At 40.1% G+C, this 26,907-nt stretch overlaps 1 protein-coding gene across 1 annotated transcript in view; it reads left to right on the top strand.

Annotated features, from left to right (window-relative positions):
- LOC126428171 (meiosis-specific nuclear structural protein 1-like) overlaps nt 1-26,907 on the top strand; it is a 99,447-nt gene that overhangs the window by 34,760 nt on the left and 37,780 nt on the right. Inside the window, exons 5-7 of the mRNA XM_050090084.1 lie at nt 9,652-9,881; nt 19,797-19,913; nt 26,749-26,875. Of these exons, the coding sequence (XP_049946041.1) occupies nt 9,652-9,881; nt 19,797-19,913; nt 26,749-26,875 (474 nt within the window). The remainder of the gene's footprint in view (nt 1-9,651; nt 9,882-19,796; nt 19,914-26,748; nt 26,876-26,907) is intronic.

The raw sequence follows: 26,907 nt of genomic DNA, 5'->3' as shown, positions 1-26,907 counted from the left end.
ACTGCTGCAATCTTTCCTTAAAATTTGCAGTCATTAAGTTGTTAATTGAATGCGCTATTTGAGAGAACTGTTTTGAGTAACTGTATGGAACTATGTCATATACTGTAACTAGCTGTGCATCATGATCAGAAAGACCATTCGTAACAGGATAAATATTTATTCAATTAAATTTATCTTGGTCTGTGAAACTATTATTTATCAGTGTGTTGCTTTCCTGTTCCACCCAAGTAGGAAAATCAATAATTGACATCGTATTGAAAGAACCTAATGATACTTCAAGATCATTCTTCCTGATAGACTTTCAGAAAATCTACATTGAAGTCCCCGTAAATGATAATTTGCTCCCCTCTGTCTGACATGTAGCACAATGAGGAACCCAGGTTTTTTTAGAAATAGTTGAAAATCTTCCAATGGGCACCTATACACAGCTACAATTATAAAATTACCATTATTTAGTTTAAGCTCATAGACACATGCTTTATATATTGCTCTATACAATTTTTTTTTTTTTAGTTTATAAATTTTTCGCACTATTATAACTTTCAACGTAAATGGCAACTCCTTCTTTTTCCGTCTCCTCTCTACTGACACGTGCTGAAAGCTTATATCCATTTACATTTACCTTTTCGATATCAGCGACTATACAATGTTCAGACAAGTGTACTACATCTATTGCTTTCTCTGTTTGTAAATCTTCCAAACAAAAAGTTCATCTACATTGTTTTTTGATCCCCTTATATTCCGATGCAGTATACTGACATTATTTTTCACTGTATTTTTGTAAGAATCTTGTAATATTTTAACATCTTTAGTATCTGCCTGTATGAGCTTCTCATAATGCTTGATTCCTTTCAATGTTGTACCACTGGACATTGGCCTCAGCCTAAGAAAGAAGTGCTCCCATGTGTTTCAGTGATCCCTCCCCCTAAGAATTTTGCTGCCAACCCAGCCAATTTACTCTATTGAGATGCATACCATGTCTAGTGCAATCCCATCTACCAATAGCATCAGTAGGAACCAAACCTTTATCTGACCGAGAAGCCTCCAACTCCATACCAACCCTTCTTACAGATCTGTTCTGCTGGAATCGATTATACTGCCTGAAAGCAGGCAGTACGAAAGTGAAGTTAAGTAAATGCTTTTAAATTATTCTCTGCAGACTGTGTTTTCTGCAATTAATTCTTAGAAAATAAATGTGAGACTGCTGGCTCCTTACTTGCAATGAAAAATGATTTTAGTATTCCCATTTTGATAGCCCACACAGTATGTGACCCCTTTTTTTTGTCAGATTAGTTTCCTGCTAAATTCCTTTTTCTCGTAAATTATCTTCAAATTGTGCTATTTATTAAATTCAGGCAACATCATTATTCATTTCTTATTAAATACTGTAAATCATAAGACGATGTTTTGCTAATCTTTAAATTCAATACCCCATGTAGTTATAATTCCTTTATTGTAACTGGCATACATACAACAAACAGTCAAGGATCATACAGTCGGAAAAACACCGTGCTTGTGGTAAATCCGAATTACACCTCCTTGATATAATACTTCATCTCCAGTTCCAATTTACACTGGGGTGACAAAAGTCATAGGATAACAGTATGCACATATACAGACGGTGGTAGTATTGCGTGCATGAGGAATATAAGAGCAGTGCATTAGCAGAGTTGTCATTTGTGCTCAGATGGGTTAAAAGGTTTCTGATATGATTATGGCTTCGCAGTGAGAATTAACAGACTGTGAATGCAGAATGGATTGTTGCAGCTAAATGCGTGGGACATAACATTTCTGAAAGCTGTAGGAAATACAATATGCCGAGATCCACAGTGTCAAGAGTGTGCTGAGAACACCAGATTTGAGGCATTACCTCTCATCATGGACAATACAGTGGCCAGCAACCTTCACTTAACGACTGAGAGCAACTGCATTTACATAGAATTATCAGTGTTAACAGACAAGCAACACTGCACGAAATAACTACAGAAGTCAATGTACGATGAATGAATGAAATAGGAAAGTGTGGCAAAATTTGGCACTAATGGGCTGTGGCAGCCAACACTGCATGAAATAATCACAGAAGTCAGCATATGATGAATGTATCCGTTAGGGAAGTGTGGCAAAATTTTGCACTAATGGCCTGTGGCATTAGACGACTGACACGGGTGCCTTTGCTATCAGCGTGGCATTGCATGCAGTGCCTCCATAGGGCTTGTGGCCGTATGATTTGGACTGTAGACAACTATAAAACTGTGGCCAGGTCACACGAGTCCGAGCTGACGGTAGAGTTCGAACGTGGCAGAGACTGCACGAAGCCTCGGACCCGAGTCGTCGACAAGGCACTGTGCGAGGTGGTGGTGACTCAATAGTGGCGTGCACTGTGTATACGTGCAATGAACTGGTTCCTCTGTTCCAACTGAACCAATCACTGATCGGAAATGGTTATGTTCGACTACCTGGACATTTAGGGACTTCATATTCCCAAACAATGACATGCCGTGCCATCAGTCCACAGTTGTTCGCAACTAGTTTGAAGAAGGTTTTTGGCAACACTTTTGCTATTACAGATGGCTATTGAGGCAGCATGGTTCATCGAGTCCGTGCCATATCGAATTGCTGCACTACACCAGGCAAAAGGAGGTACGACACAATAATAGGAGGATCCCATGACTGTTGTCACCTCAGAGTACATTTTTCAGTACTCATGATTGAAGAGGATGCAACAATCTTCGTCAAGAAATATTCCTGTTCAGTTTAATTGTATATGTTGATTGCATTGTTTTTGCCTTGGGTGCTGTTAGTGGCCAAATGCAGTGTCATTGGTTGTCACTGAAGCATAAGCAGAAGCTCTTCTTCTTCAAACATTTCATCTTGTGCAGGTCATTCAGAAAGCCACTTCCAATCTTCTCTTTTCTTCCACAGCCTATGGTTCAGTATTTCCTGCCACTTTAGTCCTTTCAAATTCACATCATCCTTCACCTGGCCTCTGCATCTTGTTCATGGGCTTCCAATTGTTCTTCCAAATTCTGGCTATTCCAGATATCTTCTTGGTAGTATTTCTTTTCCAATTCTGTAAATATTGCCAAAGCACTTCAGACAATTTTTCTAAATAATTTCTTTTAGGGGACTGCTGAAGTGTGTTTTGTACTGTTTCATTTCTTGTCCTTGTTACTAAACTTGTTATGTTGCCAGTGGAACTTACATTAAAAGTATATGAAGGCCTTATTAAAATAGTGGTACAACTCCAATTTTACTGAGTCTTAAACATAATTAAGTGATGACGGTTTTCTGATTGAGATACCTGAAACATTGCAGTATACCACTTGCTGCAAGGGATTACGATGTGTTTGGTTCATTAAATTTCATGGCCTTTTGCCCAGAAAGTGGGGGTGAAGGATGTATTCCATTATTCAGATAAAATGAATCCAATATTGCAGATACACCTGAATATTTTTATACTGAAAATGGATGGAATCCAGTGTGTTATTGGCAGATTAGTTTATTTAGAAGATAAATATAATGCCATTGCACTTTAATACATATTTTATGGTATAAATATTTATAGGACTTAATCAGTCAACCTTTATCAGTCATTATAACAATATTATGAGAAGGAAAGTTGTTACTCACCATACATCAGAGATGCTGAGTCGCAGATAGGCACAACAAAAGACTCTCACAATTATAGCTTTCGACCAAAGGCCTTCTTCACACACACACACACACACACACACACACACACACAAAACTGCGGTCTCAGGCAACTGAAACCACACTTGGGTTTCAGTTGCCTGAGACTGCAGTTGTGTGTGTGTGTGTGTGTGTGTGTGTGTGTGTGAGTGTGAGTGGTTGAAGAAGGCCTTTATGGCCGAAAGCTATAATTGTGTGAGTCTTTTTGTTATGTCTATCTGTGACTCAGAATCTCTGCTTTATGATGCGTAGCAACTTTCCTTCTCATAATATTGTTACATTCCATCCTGAGTTTTCCATTGTTTAATTTTTATCTGTCATTACTGTTATTTATCCTCTTAGACATTTTTCTGCTGTTTGTAAGCCACAGAGATATCCGTGATTGACATCAGGAAAGAAAGGGAGCAAATCAGACCTATCCTGTTTCTTCTGTGCTTGCACTCTTTTTGTCTGTGGATACAACTTTTCAGAGAACAAGAGCCATTTTTTGAGCATTGGGATTTAACTGCATCACATATACATAACCATTCAGATAACGATTTTGATGATCAGCACCACCCACTGCCCAGAAATTGTCACATAATTTATTTATCTCATTGTTTAGAATTTTGCTAACCATTTACATGCACAGTTGCAGTTCACACTACGAAAAGTTTTGGCAGCAATGATTTTACCAGTTTTTGTGCTGTATAACTACCCAGTGTTCCGTTTTCTTTTCCAAATATTTTGTTCACGTAAGTCTGTTTTTCTAGCACCCTTTTTGCTTCGAGTTCACTTTCTTTTGCCCTGAATATCTGCAGCTGTACCATCTTCACAACTATCAGTAACTGTAGGCGTATTAGGTGTTTTGTCATTTTTAATCCTTTTAATCAAAACATCATCTTCATTAGTACTGGTATTTAAAATTTAAAATAAATATTTGTGGTATGATTTATAATATAGTACTAGTTTATTGTAAATATTTATACAGTGTAAATAAATCATTAAATCCTGCCTAGTCATCAAATATGGTGTGTCTAGAAAACATGCTTTCTCAGATCACTAGACAACGTACAAACAAATCATATTAATGAGTTTTATTACAAAATGTACAAATAAAATACTTAACTTTGTATTTACACAGGAAAGGGTGACATACAAAATAAACAAGCTTCTTCAGTATATACAATTCCTAAGTCGCTGCTGTACAAGTGCCTAATCTTGAGGCTGCTGTTCAGCTGGGGCCGTGAGTAGTCGGGTGCTATGCATATGTTCTCTTCACATAGGGGCTGCTGCAGTTGCGTTGTCATCCTGGAAAGGGGTTGATCAGCGTGCAATTGGCTGACAACCTCTCACTGCCCTCTCTGCTCTATCGTTCCTGATTGGTGTGCCAGCACTTGACTTTATGCTGTAACATAAATGAAAAATGAAATCTACACGTTCAGTTGTTATTGTCAACGTAACCTGTGCGAGCACATATTTTTGGAAACCCAGAAAATAATTATGTTTATCATCTTGACATTCAGTAATTTGAAAATCTGGATGATAAGCCTCATCATAGTCGCTTAATATCACATTAGAATCAGTCATCCTTGCAAGGAATCAGACCACATTAATAGATACGAAGGACACGGAGCTGTACCACTACCCAATTCCTGCGTAGTCTGCCTCCATAGCTAAGTGGTCAGTGCAGCAGAATGCCGTGCGGGAGGCCTGGGTTCGATTCGCGGCTGTGTCAGAGATTTTCTCTGCTCGGGGACTGAGTGTTGTGTTGCCTTCACCATCAACTCACCCTCATCGACATACGGGTCACCTAACTAGTGCCAACTAATAAGACTTGCAGCAAGCAACCGGTCTAAGACTGTGGTGAATCTGTTGGCAGTGAATGAAGTTGAACAGTATAGCTTTTAAAATGAAATGCAGGTAGCAGGGGAAAATGCAGGGAGAAAAAGGTTATACAGAACATGTGCAGAAATCAGATGGCAGTTGTAAGTGTTGTGGGGCATGAAAGGGAAGCAGTGGTTAAGATAAGAGTGAGATGGGATTGCAGTCTATCCCCAATATTCAGTCTGTACATGGGAAAAGCAGTAAAATAAATCAAAGAAAAATTTGGGGTATGTATTATCAATCAGGAAGAAGAAATAAAAACTGTGAGGTTTGTCGATGACATTGTAATTCTGTCAGAGACAGCAAAGGACTTGGAAGAGCAATTGAATGGAATGGCAGTGTCTTGGAAGTAGGATATAAGAGCGTCAACAAATGCAAAACAGGTGTAATAGAATGTGGTCAAATTAGATCAGGTTATCCCGAGGGAATTAGATTAGGAAACGAGACACTTAAGGTAGTGGACGAGCTTTGTTATTTGGACAGCAAAGTAACTGGTGATGGCTGAAGCAGAGGGATATAAAATGTAGAATGGCAATGGCAAGAAAAGTGTTTCTGAAGAGGAGAAATTTGTTAACATCGAATATAGATTCAAGCGTTACGAAGTCTTTCTGAAGGTAGCCCTGTATGGAAGTGAAACGTGGATGATTAAACAGTTCAGACGAGAAGAGAATTGAAGTTTTTGAAAAGTACTGCTACAGAATAATGCCAAAGTTTAGGTGGGGAGATCATGTAACAGATGAAGAAGTTCTGAATAGAATTAGGGAGAAAAGAAATTAGTGAAATAACTTGATTAGAAGAAGGGATCAGTTGACAGGACAGAGTCTCGAACGTTAAGGGACAACCAATTTAGTGCTGGATGGAGGTTTCGGGTGGGGATATTGTAGAGGGAGACTAAGAGATGAATACAGTAAGCAGACTGAAAAGACTGTAAGTTGCAGTAGTTATTCGGAGATGAAGAGGCCTCCTTAGAACAGAGCAGAGGGTAGAACTGCTATAAACCAGTCTTTGAACAGAAGACCACAACAGAAACACAGTGCAAAAGAAACAAAATTGCTGTGTTAAAAATATTTAAAGTGTAATATTTTCTTGAGTATGATGGTATTTGCATATAAAATTTTTATGTATGGGGCATATTCTGAAACTAAGTTCCGGTGACCAATATTTGACTGATGGTAGGCCTGAATGTAGTTTCATGCATACAGCACTGTCTACTAACTCTTTAGGAAACTGCTGCACTGTTGATTTGATTCAATGGTTGTTTGCTAGTTGGTGAGAGCAGCTCACAATGGCTGAGACAATCGTAGATCTTCCCTCTTGTGAAGTGCACAATGTGATAAGATTTATACTGGCAAAAGGATCTTCAGCTGCTGAAATCTGTCAGGAATTACACCTAGCGCATGGATCTGAAATAATGTGTAAAAACAAGTTCAAAAATAGTGTCAGGAATTTCAAAATGGTCGTATAAATGTTCACGATGAACAGTGGAGTGGCAGGCTCAATATTTGGACCGACGACATTATTGATCAAGTGAACCAAAAACTTTGAAGTGATTGGTGATCGATGATTAGTGGTCTGGGTAATGGATTCCAAGATGTTTCTCTAACCTCAGGTTACAGGATTGTCACTGAACAGCTTGAATATCGCAAACTGTGACCGAGGTGGGTTCAAAAAATGCTCACTGATCAACACAAAGAGAAAAGAATGCATAATGCATGATAGTTTTTGTTGTGCTGCGGACAAGATGGAGATGATTTGTTTTTCCACATTGTTACAGGTTGTGTTATGTGGATATCATACGCCAACACAGAATAAAAACAACAGTCAATGCAGTGGTACCAAACCAAAAATGTTTGAGCAGTCTTCCTTCTCAAATCAAAACATGACGGCTACCATTTTTGGAGATGAGGACATCTATTTTATTGATCTGATGAACTGTGGTCGACAATTGTAGTTGACATACACTGAAAGTGCTAGGCAAACTAAGACATGCTATCCAAATTCGACACTGTGGGAAACTGTCGTGTGGCATAATCCTTCCTCATGACAATGCATGCCCTCACATTGCTGCCAAAACTGAGAAGAAAATTCAAGATTTTTGTTGGGAACTTTTTGAGCACCCTCTGTACAGTCCCAACTATGCACCAGGAGAGTATTTCATCTTCTTGCATTTGAAAAAGTGTCTGGGTGGAAAACAATTTCGAAACAATGATAACCTCAAGACTGGTGTCACCAATTGGTTCAATTCCCAGGTGGCAGACTTCTGTGCAGAGGGTTTAAAGAAGCTTGTGCAACAATACAGAAAGTGTGTAGATGTGAACGGCGATTATGTGGAAAAGTAAAGTAGATATGTAGTAAAATATTTCTGCCAATAAGTCTTTTGTCATCAGCTTATCTTTTTTTCTATGACCAAATGGATCTTAGTTTTGGAACAAGCCTCGTATATCTGCAGATTCTGAGGGATGTTAACAGTAAATTACTTCTTGTCATGCAGGTTGACAACAAACCCTCTACTTGCCATGCCACTAACAGAACTTTTCACTCTCTGAATCTAGATGTTGTTGTTGTTGTTGTGGTCTTCAGTCCTGAGACTGGTTTGATGCAGCTCTCCATGCTACTCTATCCCATGCAAGCTTCTTCATCTCCCAGTACCTACCGCAACCTACATCCTTCTGAATCTGCTTAGTGTATTCATCTCTTGGTCTCCCTCTACGATTTTTACTCTCCACACTGCCCTCCAATACTAAATTGGTGATCCCTTGATGCCTCAGAACGTGTCCTACCAACCGATCTCTTCTTCTAGTCAAGTTGTGCCACAAACTTCTCTTCTCCCCAATCCTATTCAATACTTCCTCATTAGTTATGTGATCTACCCATCTAATCTTCAGCATTCTTCTGTAGCACCACATTTCAAAAGCTTCTATTCTCTTCTTGTCCAAACTATTTATTGTCCATGTTTCACTTCCATACATGGCTACACTCCATACAAATACTTTCATAAACGACTTCCCGACACTTAAATCTATACTAGATGTTAAGAAATTTCTCTTCTTCAGAAACGCTTTCCTTGCCATTGCCAGTCTACATTTTATATCCTCTCTACTTCGACCATCATCAGTTATTTTGCTCCCCAAATAGCAAAACTCCTTTACTAATTTAAGTGTCTCATTTCCTAATCTAATTCCCTCAGCATCACCCGACTTAATTCGACTACATTCCATTATCTTCACTTTGCTTTTGTTGATGTTCATCTTATATCCTCCTTTCAAGACTGTCCATTCCCTTCAACTGCTCTTCCAAGTCCTTTGCTGTCTCTGACAGAATTACAATGTCATCGGTGAACCTCAAAGTTTTTATTTCTTCTCCCTGGATTTTAATACCTACACTGAATTTTTCTTTTGTTTCCTTTACTGCTTGCTCAATATACAGATTGAATAACATCGGGGAGAGACTACAACCCTGTCTCACTCCCTTCCCAACCACTGCTTTCCTTTCATGTCCCTCGACTCTTATAACTGCCTTCTGGTTTCTGTACAAATAGTAAATAGCCTTTCGCTTCCTGTATTTTACCCCTGCCACCTTCAGAATTTGAAAGAGAGTATTCCAGTCAACATTGTCAAAAGCTTTCTGTAAGTCTACAAATGCTAGAAATGTAGGTTTGCCCTTCCTTAATCTAGCTTCTAAGATAAGTCGTAGGGTCAGTATTGCCTCACGTGTTCCAACATTTCTACGGAATCCAAACTGATCTTCCCGGAGGTTGGCTTCTACTAGTTTTTCCATTCGTCTGTAAAGAATTCGCGTTAGTATTTTGCAGCCAAATCTAGATATACAGATAATTTGTAGAAAGACTGGAGTATATATTTTAAGTTTCACTGATTTGCTTGTCTTTTGTAAGTAAATATCTTGACTCATTCCATACCAGCGAAGGTTCCCTTTCTTGGTGGAATCGATAGAACATATTGAGTGAATCGACGAATGAATAGTTTCTGAATTCCCAATAGCTTTGCTTCCCCTATGTGAGTGATTTGCGTCTGTGCTCGGTGCTCGTCAGCTAGATAGCGGTCCAATCATTTGGCTGGCGTAACGGAATTTCCGCAGATGTATGCGAATGAAGAGCGAGAGGCTCTCCAGCGGATGAAGCGGCAAGACGACGAGATGGAGCTGAAGAAGCAGGAGGAGGAGGCGAAGCGGCAGATAGAGTACCGCCACCAGCTGCAGGACCAGATGATAGAGGCGTACAACCGGCGGGAGGCCGCCTTCATAGAGTTCCTGCAGGAGAAGCAGATGATCGACGAGGCCGTGCGCAGGATCCACGAGGAGGACATGAGGTGAGGTGTGCGCCGAAGCAGGTATCCGCATTGGTAATTCCCGTGCCTGTGCTCTGCGAGCCACCTTGTGGCGTGTGGAGCAGGATACATGGTGTAGCACTGTCACTCCCCCCATCCCATTCCAGTTACAATGTGAGCACAGGATGAACAGACTGTCGATACTCTTCAGTGTGAACACAAATATTTCGTGTAACATATGTAATGGGAAGCAATATGTTGATTAAATCTCCTAAGAATGTATGCTGTAGGAATTTTACAGTGTTGAATTTTTTCAGTTTGACGGTACCAAAGGACTGATCGGTTTTACTTGCTAAAAAACATTAAACAGCCTCAAATGTGTAAAATGTTTCTTTATTTCAGAAAATCAGTTTTGACAGACTTAGCTGTAATCATCACATCTTAAAAACCCTTTCGTTGTCGTTACCAGTTTATCCACCCGGTTTTGTATTCTCGTCTCGGTTTCAGTAATCAGATTATTTGAGAAGGGCGGGTGATTGGCCCACCGTCCTTTCGTTGTGGAAATGTTTATTTTACGTTGAACCTCACACCGCGGTGTCAAGTGAATAAAAATCGGCACATTACAAAAGGTTTGTCGTAACTAAAATATTTAAAAACACAAAGCACCTTTTGCAAAAGGCAATGTGCAAATATATACCACTCACAGATGCTTGTACATCACAAAAGCAAAGTAGACAGTAGCTTTTGTGATGTGCAAGCATCTGTGAGTGGTATATACAGGGCGGAGAAAAATTGTGTCACGAAATTTTAACCCTGTAGGAATCAAAATTACTAATGTTGTGTAGGTCGACAACACACAATTTTTAAACTACGGAAACTTGGCACCAGGTGCTCAGATTGGCCTGTGGGATTGCCCTGTTGCTGTATACTCTGTACAATGCATGACCACGAATGCTTTGCCTGCCGGAGTTCGCGATGTATTCGAGGTATCCTGCATGCTCGGTGGTAGCATGCCAGCCTTCCACTCTGCCAGGGTCCCGACACATCCATTGTATATTCATGATAAGATGTACCGGGAACAAACCCATCAACAGCTGTTTATTTGTGTACAGAAAGTCTTTTACAAATTGTGTTGGCCCCAGAAAGGGCCATTTTGGTAGCTAGAACATTGTTTACTTAAAACAGGTGCTTGAACTGGTGTTCCTCTGATGCGACACAAGCTTGTTAATGTCGAACAGTGTTTTGCCGAACTCTTTCAGAGATTCCTAGCACTGCCCTGATGTGATTGGCAGCATGTTGAATGTGATCCATTAATTCCTCTTCGTTGCTAGGTGGTACGTGTTCGGGTGGGTGAACTAGAACCTTGAAGAATCCCCACAGGAAAAAGTCCGGTGGCGTGAGGTCTGGTGATCACAGGGGCCGTGACGAAAACCTCTGCCAATTACCCTGCTGTCAAAGAGTTCATTTAAATATCTGCACACAGCACGGCTGTTATGTGCCGGTGCCTCATCGTGCTGCAACCATATGCATAGCCGTATGTCTGGGGAAACATCTTCCAACAAGCCAGGTGGAGTTTTTTTGCAAAAAGTTACGGTAATTTGCTCCAGTAAGTCAAGGAAGTAGATGGACCGGCCCAATCAGAAGGTCACCCCCAATGCCTGCCCAAATGTTGAATAAAAATCATTCCTGGTGTCCGTGGACGTACGTGATGTGAGGATTTCCCCTTGCCCAGTAATGAACCTTTCAAGTGTTGTAATGGCCTTCCTGATGGAAGGTACACTCGTCGGTAAACAACACAATGGCAGTTTAGTCAGGATCTAGTGCAACACGTTGCAGAAACCACCGGCAAAATCGTAGCCTGTGTTCATAGTCCGCCACAGGATTTAGGTCTTGGACAGGGTGAAAACTATATGGATGCTGGCCATCATTTCTCAAAACCTCCCAGAATAACCGATGAGTGACCCCCGTGTCATGTCCAACAGCTCGAGTACTTGTCGTAGGTGCTTCCTCGAAGGGCTCGAGAACAGTCTCTTCAAAAGCAGCATCCCACTGCGTTTGAGGTCTTCCATCATCACCACAATATCCAACTAATGAGCCTGCTGGTGAATTGCTGTAAATGTTTGTGGGTGTGGGTGGTGTCTTGCTGGGTACCGTTCCTCATATAACATGCTTCGTGTGCATTACCGTTGGCTAGTCCTTAAACAAAACTGTATCTCGTTGTTCTTCAGACGAATACTGTGCCACCATGCTTACTGTGTGACTAAATCGCAGGTGACGTGTGTGTGCTCCGAAGCGAAGCTAACGTGTGAATCCTCTGATGTGAGGTAGAGATAAACAGCAGGACCTATTCGACACGTGTACGTATTATGTTGGGGCAGTGACGGGTCGAGGGACATTTGTATGTATGAATTGAGAACCGTAGCGCTACCCGTTAACCGACGAACAGCAACAGGGCAATCCCACGGCCATTCGGAGTATGTGATGCTAAGTTTCTGTAGTTTAAAAATGGTGCATTGTTGACCTACACAACATTAGTAGTTTTGGTTCCTGCTGGCATCAACTATCCAGGGTTAAAATTTCATGACACAATTTTTCTCCACCCTGTATATGGACATGGCCTTTTGTACAAGGTGCTTTATGTTTTTAAATATTTCAGGTATTACTAACCATTTATAATGTGCCACTTTTTATTCACTTGACAACTTGGTGTGAGGTTGAATGTAAAATGAACACGTTTCACAAGAAAAAGATTTTTAAGACTTGAAGATGACAGAAAACTCTGTTGAAATGGGTTGTCCAAATAAAGAAATATTTTGTGTGATCTAGGCTCTTGAATGTTTTGTAGCAATTTTACAGTAAACGTGAAAGGGCATGATTTAATAAATTTTTGATACAAGTTCTCTTTCACATCAAAATCTATATTACTAATAAAATTTTAAACTCATCATGTCTGTCTGTTTGAACATGCTAATCTCCTAAACTATTGGATGAATTTTCATGGGGTTGTCAGGTAGCTTGAGTGTAGTGTGGGACAATATATGGGCTTTATTTCATCAAAATTGGAACGTGGAAAAAAGAGATATTGTAATTTAAAATTTTTATCTAAAATTGTCTGATTAGCAAAGAACCAGTAGATGACACTGTTAGTTTATTAGTATACCAAAGAACCAATGGACAGTGGCGTTAATATTTTTTTACCCAGTGATAGATGTATTTTTGGAAGTTTAAATGAATGACAGAATTAAGCACTACAGTCTTATCTCCAAGAATAGAAATTAACAGTGTTTTTACTTAGCTAGGATATATGGATTTACTGATTTTGCTTTATGTATTAAAAACTCAACGACATTGCTTTACTTATCGTGGTAGGTTTTATTTATATTCTTTGCTGGGATAAACAAATTTATTAAGTTTGATTTTTGATTCCTACTTATTAGATGTTATTTAGTTTTGTTTATGAATAAAACTGTGTAGGAAGTGGTCATGTCTTTGAATACACCTGAATGGCTAAAAGACTGAGGACTTAAAGAATCCAGTGGAGGTTGTGAGCTGAGACTTGCTATGGTGTGAGAATATCAGGCTTTGCCTAACTGTGAGGAAACTGCTTCCAAAAGAGAGGTGCGGTGTTACTCTGCTCGAAAGCATCATGCATTATCTCGCTCCTCAGAATCCTTCACTTACAGAGACTTAAAGGTACTTCTTTCCAGAGGAACATCATATAACTGGAAATATTTATGGGAAATCACACGTGCCACAAGTTTTTATATCCCAAATCCAACTTATTCCTAACAAATTACCATTTATGTTTAAACATGTATGTGGTTTACAAGGTGGAATCCAAAATTTTCGAGACTGGTGCTGCTATCTGGAAAGTAGGAGTAGTAGATCTTTGCGCTGTTAGGTGGCAAGAACACCTTCTTGTCACGGGTTATCACTGGTGACAAGAGCTGTATTTACAGTTATGACCCAGAGTCAAAGCAACAATTGTCCCGGTGGAAGAGCCCGGGCTCCGAGACCCAAAAAAGCGAGACAGGTGAAGAGCAAAGTGAAGAGCATGATCATCATTTTCTTTGATACCAAGGGAATTGTGCACAAGGAATTCATTCCACCCAACCAAACAGTGAGTTCCCTGTACTACTGTGACATCTTGTGACGGCTTCATGAAAACGTGTGGCGACGATGGCCCGAACTTTGCCGTCAAGGGAACTGGCTGCTGCATCACGACAACGCGCCCTGTTACACGTCCTTGCTCACCAGGACCTTTTTGGCAAAAAACAACATGGCAGTTGTACCCCACCCACCGTACTCACCAGATTTGGCACTTTTCAACTTCACGCTATTCCCTAAACTGAAACTCAAGTTGAAAGGCCGTCGGTTCGACACACAAGAGAGGATTCGAGAAGCATCGCTGGCAGTGATAAACACCCTCAAAGAACAGAACTTCCAGAAAACGTTTGACCAGTGGCACAAGCGCTGGGACCGGTGTGTACGTGCGGATAGGAACTACTTCGAGGGCGATGGTGACCATTAGTCCAAAGGTAAGGTTTTCAACAGATGGCAGCACCAGCCCCGAAAATTTTGAATAGCACTGCGTATGTTATGCAACTGGTAGAAGACCGGGGAAGATCAGTTTGGATTCTGTAGAAATGTTGGAACACGTGAGGCAATACTGACCTTACGACTTGATATTAGAAGAAAGATTAAGGAAAGGCAAACCTACGTTTCTAGCGTTTGTAGACTTAGAGAAAGCTTTTGACAATGTTGACTGGAATACTCTCTTTCAAATTCTAAAGGTGGCAGGGGTAAAATACAGGGAGCGAAAGGCTATTTACAATTTGTACAGAAACCAGATGGCAGTTATAAGAGTCGAGGGGCATGAAAGGGAAGCAGTGGTTGGGATGGGAGTGAGACAGGGTTGTAGCCTTTCCCCGATGTTATTCAATCTGTATATTGAGCAAGCAGTAAAGGAAACAAAAGAAAAATTCAGAGTAGGTATTAAAATCCAGGGAGAAGAAATAAAAACTTTGAGGTTCGCCGATGACATTGTAATTCTGTCAGAGACAGCAAAGGACTTGGAAGAGCAGTTGAATGGAATGGACAGTGTCTTGAAAGGAGGATGTAAGATGAACATCAACAAAAGCAAAACGAGGATAATGGAATGTAGTCGAATTAAGTCGGGTGATGCTGAGGGAACTAGATTAGGAAATGAGACACTTAAATTAGTTAAGGAGTTTTGCTATTTGGGGAACAAAATAACAGATGGTTGAAGTAGAGAGGATATAAAATGTAGACTGCCAATGGCAAGGAAAGGGTTTCTGAAGAAGAGAAATTTGTTAACATCGAGTATAGATTTAAGTGTCAGGAAGTCGTTTCTGAAAGTATTTGTATGGAGTGTAGCCATGTATGGAAGTGAAACATGGACAATAAATAGTTTGGACCAGAAGAGAATAGAAGCTTTCAAAATGTGGTGCTACAGAAGAATGTTGAAGATTAGGTTGGTAGATCAAGTAACTAATGAGGAGGTATTGAATAGGATTGGGGAGAAGAGAAGCTTGTGGCACAACTTGACTAGAAGAAGGGATCGGTTGGTAGGACATGTTCTGAGGCATCAAGGTATCACCAATTTAGTATTGGAGGGCAGCGTGGAGGGTAAAAATCGTAGAGGGAGACCAAGAGATGAATACACTAAGCAGATTCACAAGGATGTAGGTTGCAGTAAGTACTGGGAGATGAAGAAGCTTGCATGGGATAGAGTAGCTTGGAGAGCTGCATCAAACCAGTCTCGGGACTGAAGACCACAACAACAACAACATGTTATGCAATGACCATAAACAAAGCACAAGGCCAGATGCTGAGTGTTCTAGGCATTAACCTTAGAGTCAGTTGCTTTTCACAGAGTCAGCTTTCTGTGGCTGTCTCCCACGTTAGTGAAGCAAATGAGCTCTTTGTTCATATCTCCAAGCATACTACTACAAACTTTGGATACAAGGAAACTTCATAAGTCAAAAATAAATTACATGAGTATGAAGTCTCAGGCACAGTTTCTCAGCTAGTGAATTAATGATATTCTTATATGAGTAACTCGACATTTGTTATAGGTTGAGTACAGATGAACAAGAGATTGAATCCAACTAAAGACTGCAAGAGTTCTAAACATATTTGTAGTGACATTGTTGTCTTACATCTTTATTGGTAACTCTTGTAGCATATCAGTCTAAGGTCCTCTTTGACACTCAGAACAGTGTCAGTAGCTCCCCACTGCACATAGTGTGACGTAGGGATATCTGCTGGTGAACTGTGTCTGCCGCGTATTGCTCGAGTATAAAGAACAAAATACAAAACTAATATGTGAACATATACATATAAATGAGGTCTATCTGTACTCAAGATTTGAAGAGAAACGAAGACATCGACAACAATTGTGCAATGCCGGTCCAGGACTTGAACCCAGATATCCCACTTTAAAGGAGCCTTAACTGCCTCAGTGAACCAGACACACTTCCCACCTGACCCAAATTCTCAACTTGAAACATGCTAGTAGCATCTACTGTCAATTAACTCCTTTGCTCACAGCTTTTGGCTGCATCCTGCAAGATTTCAGACGTAGTGTGCATCCACACTGAAGTTGCCGTGGGCCATCTATGCTCATAGATATTACTATGATATTTACAGGGCGAATGTTAATAAAACTGAAAAACTGCGGGGATGAATTCCTGACTGGAGATGGAAGAAAGAAGATCGTATGAACATGTGTCCAAAAATGCATCATTGTCGCAGTAGGTGGTGATGGCGTATGACAGGTCCTCTGATTACGTGCCATGTCTTCCCTGTGTGTTGCAGGCTGTGTAATTGATGCAGCGTACTACGAGGGTTGTCCAGAAAGTAAGCTCCGATCGGTCGCAAAATGGAAACCACAGTGAAAACCAGAAATGTTTTATTTGCAACAGTTAGGTACACCTTCCACCCATTTCTCTACACAGTCGCTGCTCCAACTTCAAGTGTTTTTATAGTGTTGTATCAACTTTCCAATATCCTCGTCATAGAAAGCAGCCGCCTGTTCTTTCGGCCAGTTATCTGCACTGGTCTGCAGCTCGTTGTCTGTGGCAAAATTTTGTCTTCATAGCCAGCGGTTCCTGAGATGAGTCTCAGTGGGAGCCAATTACGGACTGTATTCTCATTGAAAATGCTGCAGGAGCGTCTTCATTGCCCCTGCAGTTTGCGGCTGAGGATTGGCACGAGGAAGGAACTGCTCAACAGTTGTGTTATGAGGGCTGCATAACACAGGCGAAATATCTAACCGGGCCTTCGTACTTGACGGCAGATGCTATTCCCTACACATCTTTACGTGCTCACTGTTCACTCAAAACTGAAAAGAGTGACTTGACACGATAGATGGGCATACTAGAGACACTGCCCAACACATTTGTGCAAAGCTTTACCGGATTTTCCCAGTGGGTTCCATTTCGTGACCGATCGGGACTTACTTCCTGGACAAGTCTCATATAAGCAGCAGAATGGTCTGGTATTCATGTCAGGAACAAGTCGAGATGGTGTTTGTGTGCGCCCAAGCAGATGGAATCGATTGAGAGGCAGCCTGGCTATGCCAAAACAAATACCCTCACAGACACACCAACCACCTCACTTGACATTTTGATCGCTTTCTGAGTGTTTGTATGATAATGAGTCCTTTCAGGCAGACGAATGTGCAGGGAGACATTGGACTGTGCGAACACCAGATTTTGAGGATCGGTTTCTACAGGGTACTGAAACCTCTTGTACAGGCTCCAGACAAGTGGCATGCCAACATGGTGTAAACCGAGGTACAATTATGTGTATCCTGTATTACAACCACTACTATACCTATCACCTGCAATCCAGTAGAGGCCACATTGAACATCTGTTGTGATGTGGATGCAATGCAGCTGTGTACCGTGTTACGGGATGATTTGTTGTCATTGCACACACACTATCCATTTCCGGACACATGTTTTAGGACGTTTTTTCCTCCATTTCCGGTCAGGAATCTGACCCTGTAGTTTGTGTTTTATTAATGCTGAGATGGTATATGTGTGGTGTCTGCTCTATTGAACGTGCCCCCAACATTCACTAGCGGTGTAGATTCGAGTGTCGGGGCGAGTCTCGGTGAAGTTCTGACTAATGGTGTGCAAGGTGCAGCCGGCTCCTGACCCAGGACTGAGCAAGTGATGAAATGATGCCTGATGGGTTTTGCACTCTATCTTAAATAGCAGTGCTGCCATTTTCTGATGTGAATGCTGCTTGGGAGCATGGATGGTACCCCCTGGTGCTGCCTGTAACAATCAGTGTATCAACAGATAGTTTATGCAAGGTGTGTTTTTTTAAGGAAGGTCCGTTTGAACATAAATACACAACAAAAGAAAGTACATACTTTACTCTATTTTTTGACATAGTTGCCAAGTTTGTTCAAGCACGTATCATACCTCTCAACCAATTTTAAAATACCCTCTTCATAAAAACTTGCCACCTGTTCCGATAACCAAGAGTTAACTGCCATTTTCACATCGTCGTCATCATTGTAACGGTTGCCACTGATGTGTTGTTTGAGGTGAAGGAACAGGTGGTAATCACTCGGCGCAAGATCAGGACTGTAGGGTGGGTGGCCTAAAACTTCCCAGCCAAAACTGTCCAATAGATTGCGGGTCTGACCTGCAGTGTGAGGTCTTGCATTGTCATGGAGAAGGACAATTCCCTTTGTCAGCATGCTGCGACTTTTGTTTTGAATCGCTCTGCATAGCTTTCTCAGGGTTTGTCAGTACGCTTCTGCATTGATAGTGGTTCCTCATTGCATGAAGTCGACCAACAGAACAAAATGCCTATCCCAAAACACCGACGCCATGATTTTGCGCTGGGACAGAGTCTGTTTGGCCTTCACCTTCACAGGCGAATGTGCATGTCTCTGTTCCGTGCTCTGTTGCTTCAATTCGAGTGTGATATGCGAAACCCGTGTTTTGTCTCCAGTTACGATCTGACTCAAGAAGCCGTCACCTTTTTCGTGATAACGAGTCAAGAACTTCAGCACACACTCAAATCTTTGGTTTTTTGCGGTCCTCTGTTAGGACCCAATGAGAGCAAAGTTTCCTAAACTTTAGGTGTTCAGAAACAATGTTGTAAACACTGATCTCAACACATTAGGAAATTCATTTGCGAGACCTGTTATTGTGAAGCGCCTGTTCTCACTAATCCTCGCTTCAACTGAAGCCACCAAACCGTCTGTAATCAAAGAAATGCGATCGGAGTGGTCCTCATCGTGGATGTTCTCACAGCCATCTTTGAATTCTCGTCCCCACTTACGCACTTTGCTTTCACTCATAACAGTATCACTGTACACTTTGCAAATCTGTCGATGAATTTCTGCAGCAGACAGGTTCCTTGCTGACAAAAACCGTATCACTGAGTGAACCGCACACGCGGTGGTCGAGCTGATAGTCTCAAACATTTTGAAAGCACAGAACAGAACCGTACAGGTTAGCTACAGAGCTGTAACTGAGCACAGTTGTTTCTGAGGCGTGCCGATACACGACGCGTGCGCTCGTTGCGCTATGCACGCGAACTACTATTGTCTACAACAAAATGGACCTTACTTAAAAAAAAGCCTCGTAAATGGTATTGCATCCACAACAGGCAATGCCCTTCTGATATTGGTAAGTAGTCTCAGAAGGGAAATACCTGTGGACCAAGGGTAAGCAAACCTGCAGGGCAGAGACGTTGTGCTGGAAGCATAATGTAGTCGTTGTACAACTGATACGCAGCACAGATGGTGCACAAACTAAATTTATGCTGTTGCAAGTTAACAACAGAGTGTTAGAAAATACTTTCTGTCTCTAATTGCTCTTGCTGTGTTTCAATATATATTTTGCATTATTTGTTCCTTGCCTTCTGCAAAGAAAAGAGCTATTATGAAACATTTTGTCTTTACAGGGAGTTTGAGCAGAAGATGCTAATGATGAAGAAAACAAAGAAGGAAATGGATGACTTCAAGAAGGCGCGTGACGAGTGGAGGAAGAAGGAAATGGAATCAGTTGAAATGGAAAATAGGTGAGTCTATAAACCTACTGATGCATGCAGTTGCCATGTCTATTATCTGCTGCATCTCTCTCATAACTTTTTTTGTTTTTACATCAGTGGTCCTCCATACTATACAGTTTGATAAAAACAAGGAGGTGAAAGAAAGTTCCCCACACTCCCCTGCTCTCTCTCAGTCTTTGCCTTGATATAGATTCACACTGGTCCTGTTACACCATTGGAAGTGCTATGAAGGTCCATGTCAGAACAGTGTTAGTTCAAAGATCATAAAAGTTCAGGCGTCTATAGTCCTGTTTAAATTAGTTGCCATATGACAGCTAGCTGGCTGGACTGCTTCTACCAACTAAACTACAGTAGAAGCCTACCATTGTCGCCTCCCAAATGTTACCACTTCCATTGGGCAAAGAATTGTACCTGTCAGTTCTCGAGTAGTAAAGTTTTGTGGATGCAGAACTATTCCATGTCTCAAGAAGAAACATAACTCTGCTACTAATTAGAATTAAGAACAGATATTTGATAAGCGTAGGGACATTGTAGTGGTCTGTACCATAAGTGAAGTTCAAATTTTCTACAAGACTTTCATAGGAGATTTGTGACTGTACACTGTGTACTTGTTTAGAGTTAAATACTGGGAGCAGAAAAAAATTTCTGGACTATATAGCAGAAACAGTATGAGACTTAGGGAAAGATCCATTGCCAAACAAAGGTTTATTATTATTATTATTGTTGTTGTTGTTGTTGTTATAATAACTATTTCAAAGAGTTCAGTAGTTTTCAAGGTACAAAGAGAAAAGTTTGAAACTATTTACCACGTAGGAAAGTTTCATCAAAAAAAAAAAAAAAAAAAAGAGAAAGAAAACCATAACCCCATCTCTAACGAAAATTGAAAAAAGATTTTTGGTATGCTTGGAAACATTATAGGGACATCCATCATATATAAGTTTTATATTTTCCACGTGATTTTTGTAGGAGGTAAAGAATTTCTTTGGTGATTTCCTTTAGACCTTAAACTTCAGAAGCCAACTATTTAAATTAGTCTGTAGTGTAAAACCATTTATGTACCCATCTGCCATTCTACATTTAATCCTAAAACTATGTTGTAGACCATGCCAGTATCCATTGTTTATTTTTATTTATTTATTTATATATTTTTTTAAGAGACTGTTGTCCCGATACATTAGTTCTTTGGCATGATGAACAAATGTTGGGTTTTTAATGTTCCAGCCATTTAATGTTCTAAACATCCCTATTCAATTTTTTCCAAAAGTTCATAGCTTTGATGAATCTCACTATTCACAATAAATGTTTTTCTAAACAATAAACAGGAGCTCCAGTAACCTCTCCCCTATAGTGGCACTCACACAGAAAAGGGCTCACTGATGGAGGATTTTCTTAAAGCATACATACTTAATACAAAAGTGTTAATTTTCTGCCAGTTGGTTCTTGTACAGAATGGTGTCAGAGGTAGCACAAAGTCTTTTTACTAAGCCTTTACAGTTCACTGGCTGACAAACGTTATTTGTAGTCAAACATAATATTCACCAGTTACATAGTGAGCATTATTTGCTACTGCAGCTGTTTCTCTGTCTATCAGTTTGAGGTTTTCTGGCACAACTTCCTCTGCTGTGCCAACCTCTTCATCTACATCTGCTTACATGTGTACTCAGCAAACCGCCATGAGATGCGTGGCAGAGGGTACATCCCATTGTACCAGTTTTTAGGATTTCTTCACATTCCATTCTCACATGGAGCACAGGAAGAATGACTGTTCGAAGCCTCTGTGTGTGCAGTAATTATTCTAATCTAATCCTGCACACATAGAGGCTTCAAATAATCATTGTCCCTGTGCTCCACACACAAATGGAATGGGAAGTAATCCTAATAGCTGTTACAATGGGACATACCATCTTCCCTGTATGTCTGGTGGTTTGCAAAATACAGATGTAGATGTAGTTGTAGAGCTTGTCACGTGAGAGAAAATTGTGGCAGCTGCCACAAACCAGCTGCAAGACCAATATGAGGAAGACAATTTCAGCAACAAATAATGATCACTATGTAATATTCCGTATAGTCCATAGTCCTGAAGCAACACAATGTCCTCAATTATTTGTTCAGTATATATTAAACTCTGTCTTCCTCTACAGGTTTTGCCCTCTAGTAGAGCTCCATCTAGTACTGTGGAAGTTCTTCTCTGATGCCTTCATACATGTCCTGTCATTCTGTCCCCCCTCCTACTGGTTTCTGTTTTCCATATAGTCCTTCACTTGCCAGTTGTGAGAAGGGGCCCTCCATTCCTTATCAGTGCACTTGATTTTTCAGCATCCTTCTGTAACACCACATCTTAAACACTTTGATTCTTTCCTTTTCTGGATAATAATACTCTGCAACAATACTGATGCTGTCTTGTTTTTTGTTCTTCATATAGTCAAAATGGGTAGTATGTAAACCAGTACATCAAAAGTTATTTAAATATGCTTTTCTATCTGTCTTGTATCATACATATTTAAATTAAAGTCCTCTGCCTTAATTTTGTCTGTATGTTTGGGTTAATCTGAGGAAATACTATAAGGATTTAGTTATGGTTTTCTCTAATAGACTGACTGATTTACAAGGAAGATTTGTGTCTATGCTTCATACTGATGTTGCATGGCAGAGAGAGCACCGTACTCATGTTACATGGCAGAGGGAGCTTTGTACCAATTCTGCGTGGCAGATGGTGTTTCATACCGATTTTGCGTGCAGAGGATACATCCTACCGATGTTGTGTGGCAGAGGGTGGTCCATACCAATGTTCTGTGGCACAGGGTGCTCTGTAGTGATGTTACATTGCAGAGTGTGCTTTGTACCAATTCTGCACGGTCAGGGGCTGGAAAATTTCGCATTTTCCAATATATGTGAATCCTGCCTCCAAATGCAAAAATGTGAAATTATCTAATAGACACAATTTCATAGCAAATTGTATCCAGATTAACTATTTTATCAGAGATAGTTTGATATAGCTTTATTTTCTACGTACAAATATCAAAAAGGCAACAAATTTTCAGTTACTATTATCGCACATCATCTGGCAAAGCACAATTTGGAAAGATAATATGCATAAGAATCTGTTTGCAAAATAAAAAGTGCACAAATGCAATGACATATCAATGTGCCTGATGGTCTGGTGCTGTGGCAGTTGTGGGCAGTTGAATGGTTTATTTATTTAAGATACATGCCGCATAATGCAACATAGTACTCAGCTGTGACACCTAGCATGTTATAATAAAGAAATGTGTTCATTTTTTTGTTAGGTTAAGTTCAGAATTTGGTATGGTGTGGACACTTTAATGTGGCAGATTAGGCGGTGAATGTTTTAACATGTTGTTGCATCGAATATTTCTAGGGGTCGGGCCTGAACTACATTGTTAACAATACTCTGCCAGTGTCACCAAGCAACTGCATGGTAGCTGTCCCCAAATGCCGTGTGATGTGCGTTGCCCATTGTTTTCTTATTTTGAAATGAGTGAAAGGATTAATCCTTGTTCATCACTGATTTCAAGTGTGTCCCTTACTACACAAGAAGAGATCAGTGATCAGAATACAGGTGTTCGCTGCTGCCCTGTGAGAGGGAGGCAGGGCTTGTTTCCCTGTACCTCTCTCTTGCCTATAGTTATCAAACTTCCTGTTTGTTTATGCTTGCAGTTATCTGCCACTATATAAATATAGTGTCCACAGTCTACGTCCTAGCAATTGGAAAACAAATTCTGTCACATTTTCTGACTGTGCTGAAATTCTTTCCCTAATGTTAAAATAGAGTTACTTTTGGGTCTACTTCTATGCTAAGTGCCTTGTCAGTTCTATCTGTAGCACTGTCAAGCATGGGTCGCACAGCTATAAATGCCCACGAAAGGTTGAACTTTATATTCTGCGGAATTTGTAATCATCAGATTGGATGGGAAAATGCATGTAATGTCCAGAAACATCTTCAACCAGAGTCACATTCAGTTCATTGGCAGAAAAATTCTACTTTTTCCAACAGATCAATTGCAAATTCTGGAAAAAAAAGATAAAAGGAGAAGAGAGATGGTAATTTTGCAGAAAATAGATGCTATATTGCCTGGTCCCTATGCATGGTGTAAGGTGGTTTTTACTATTTCTTTCATTTCAGAGGGTACTTCATAATCATGTTTTCCCTCAGAGGGTGCTTTGTACCGTGTTGTGTGGCAGACGGTCCTCTGCACCAGTTGTGCGTGACAGAGTGTACCAATGTTGAGTGGCAGAGGGTGCTTCCTATCAGTGTTGCATGGCGGAAGGTGCTTTGTACCGATGTTGCACTGCATGTGGTGCTTCATATGAATAATGATTCATACAGAGCATTCATCTTGCCGATGTTGCGTGGCAGAGGGCTCTTCACAGCTGGCTGTAGCTTACACGAAACTTTGTTGCAGTTGCGTGAACTGCACGAGACTGGCTCTGCAGTTGGGCAGTTGGCAAGTGGCCATAGCTCACAAGGAGCTGGTGCTACAGTCAGGCAGACCGGGTAGCGCAGTGGCTCAAGGCTCCAGTCATTCCCACAAACTCTAATTAAATGTGGAACAGCTAACAATCGTCCCTCCTGAGATCTTTCCTGATGCGGGTTGTTTACATCATTTGAGTTATGTAAAAGTTATGATATTCCCTTACCTAATATTGACAGAGTGAGGTGGTGCAAATTTATCGCACTGGGCTCGCATTTGGGAGGACGACGGTTCAAACCTGCATCTGGCCATCCCGATTTAGGTTTTCCACAATTTGCCTAAATCACTTCAGTCAAATGCCGGGATGGTTCCTTTAAAAGGACACAGAGACTGATGACCTTGCTGTTTGGCCCCCTCCCCCAAATCAACCAACTAACCTAATATTGTTCTCTGAATTTTAATTATAACTCTGTACAGTGACCCACAAACAAAACTACTTCTGTGCCAGACGAGTCATTCTGCTGTGGATACTTAGTGCTACACATGCAAAGCCTGGGTGGGTAATTAGTTTTCTACAGATTATGCTAACATAATAGCTTATTACTGAGCTTCTCAAACAGTTAAGTTCAGCTACTTTTGTTCTTCGTATAATTGCTAATCTTGCAAACAAACGTATCAACCGCCTGACATATTTTGCATATTTCCACTCAGTAACATTGTATAGAATAATTTTCTGGGGTAACGTATTGTACTGAATGCACAAAAGCAAGCAGTAAGAATAATATGTGGTTTTTACCTATGGACATCATGTAGTTACCTCTCCGAGGAGCTAGGCATTTTGAGTGCACTGTTACAATACATATTTTCACTAATGAAATTCATCTTAAATAATCCATCACAATTTGGGAAGAATAGTTATGTACATACCTACAACACTAGAGGAGAAAATGACTTGTATTACTTATTGGTAAAGCTGTCATAGGCTTAGAGACGAGCTCGTTTCCCCTATAACATAAAATGTGTGACAGGTGGTGAAGCAGGTTTTAAATGTAATTTAAAATCATTTCTCTTGGACAACTCCTTCTAGTCCATTGACAGTGTTCTACTTAAAAACTGGTAGCCTGTTAAAGAAACATGGTTTTTAAGTGTAGCTGCATTAATGTGCTAATCATGTATACATATCCTGTAAACTGACTCATTCTACATAATTTTGATAAAAGAATTGCTCATATTATCCATACTCGCAGTTATCCGCAAAATAAAAAGTGCACAAATGTAATGATGTATCAACGTGCTTGATGGTCTGGTGCCACGGCAGTTGTGGGCAGTTGAATCATTTATTTATTTGAGTTTCATGCCGCATAATGTGACATAGTACTCAGCTGTGGGACCTAGAATTTTATAATAAAAAAACGTGTACATTTCTTTGTTAGGTTACGTCCAGAATTTGGTATGATGTGGACATTTTAATGTGTCAGATTAGATGGTGGACGTTTTGTTTTCTTTTCTTATTTTGAAATGAATGAAATGACTAATCCTTGTCCATCACGGAACGTGAAATTAACTAACTTCGTTAATCACATAATGTAATCAACACACATTTCGTTCATGTATTTAGTATTAATTATAATCAGATCCTGCTTTTTGGAATAGAAACTAAGTGGTATTCAGTATTTCGTTGTTATATAAACAACGAGATTTAAAGTAACTTCAAACTTACTGGATGTTTTTTAAAATCAATTGCATTTCTACAACCAGGTAACTTAGCACATTAAACTAGTTTAAGTCAGTTTTGTAACTAAAGTTTATTAGTATGTAGTTCTATGAAATGTAAATATCAAATTCTTCTGTGAAATAAAAAGTCCTCATTAAAATTAACCACACCATAGGGATCAGCAAAACACAAATTACCATCTGAATATTACAGATTTTTGCTCCACTGCCTGTGAAGTAATTTTGATATCTGCTAGGGGCTTGCTATCTGAAAGCAAGTCTCTTAAGGAAAAAAAATCATATTTGTTTACTCTACGAATGGTATCAAAGTACGTGGAGATTCTCCATTTCATTACGTTTTAGATTCTGTAAACTAGTGAAACTGTCATTTTTTGTATATGTCTGTTAATCTTGCACCCCATAGTAACTGCCCATTTTTGCCTTTTTATATGGTTGTAGCGTTCATTAACTGGTGTTTATGTTGACCTTGCTAAAATTTTTAGTTCATATTTGGTGATTATCATAATTAACTTTGAAGTCTGACATTGTTTCAGTTCATCAAAATGGAGAAAACAAATAAAGGAAGAAAAGTCCAAGATAGTTTAAGCTGATTATCGGATTATATTGTCACTTGTCACAGCAAAACTGTTGTAAACACCTTACTGACTCATCTGTTACATTTTTCCTCACATTTACAGGAGGCTCGTGGAGTTCTTGCAGAAGAGAGAGGAGCGGGAAAAAGAAAGGATGCAACAGTTGAAAGAAAAAGAAGAGAAGAAGGCCAGGGTGAAAGAGAGCCTTTCCCGCAAGCTCTTTGAGGAAGATGTGAGTTTTAATTGCAACTAGTGTAACTAGTT

Source organism: Schistocerca serialis, chromosome 12, assembly GCF_023864345.2.
Source record: "Schistocerca serialis cubense isolate TAMUIC-IGC-003099 chromosome 12, iqSchSeri2.2, whole genome shotgun sequence".
Classification (NCBI taxonomy): Eukaryota; Metazoa; Arthropoda; class Insecta; order Orthoptera; family Acrididae; genus Schistocerca; species Schistocerca serialis.
Note: the sequence above shows the minus strand (reverse complement) of the source record. Positions and strands in the feature narration are given on the sequence as shown.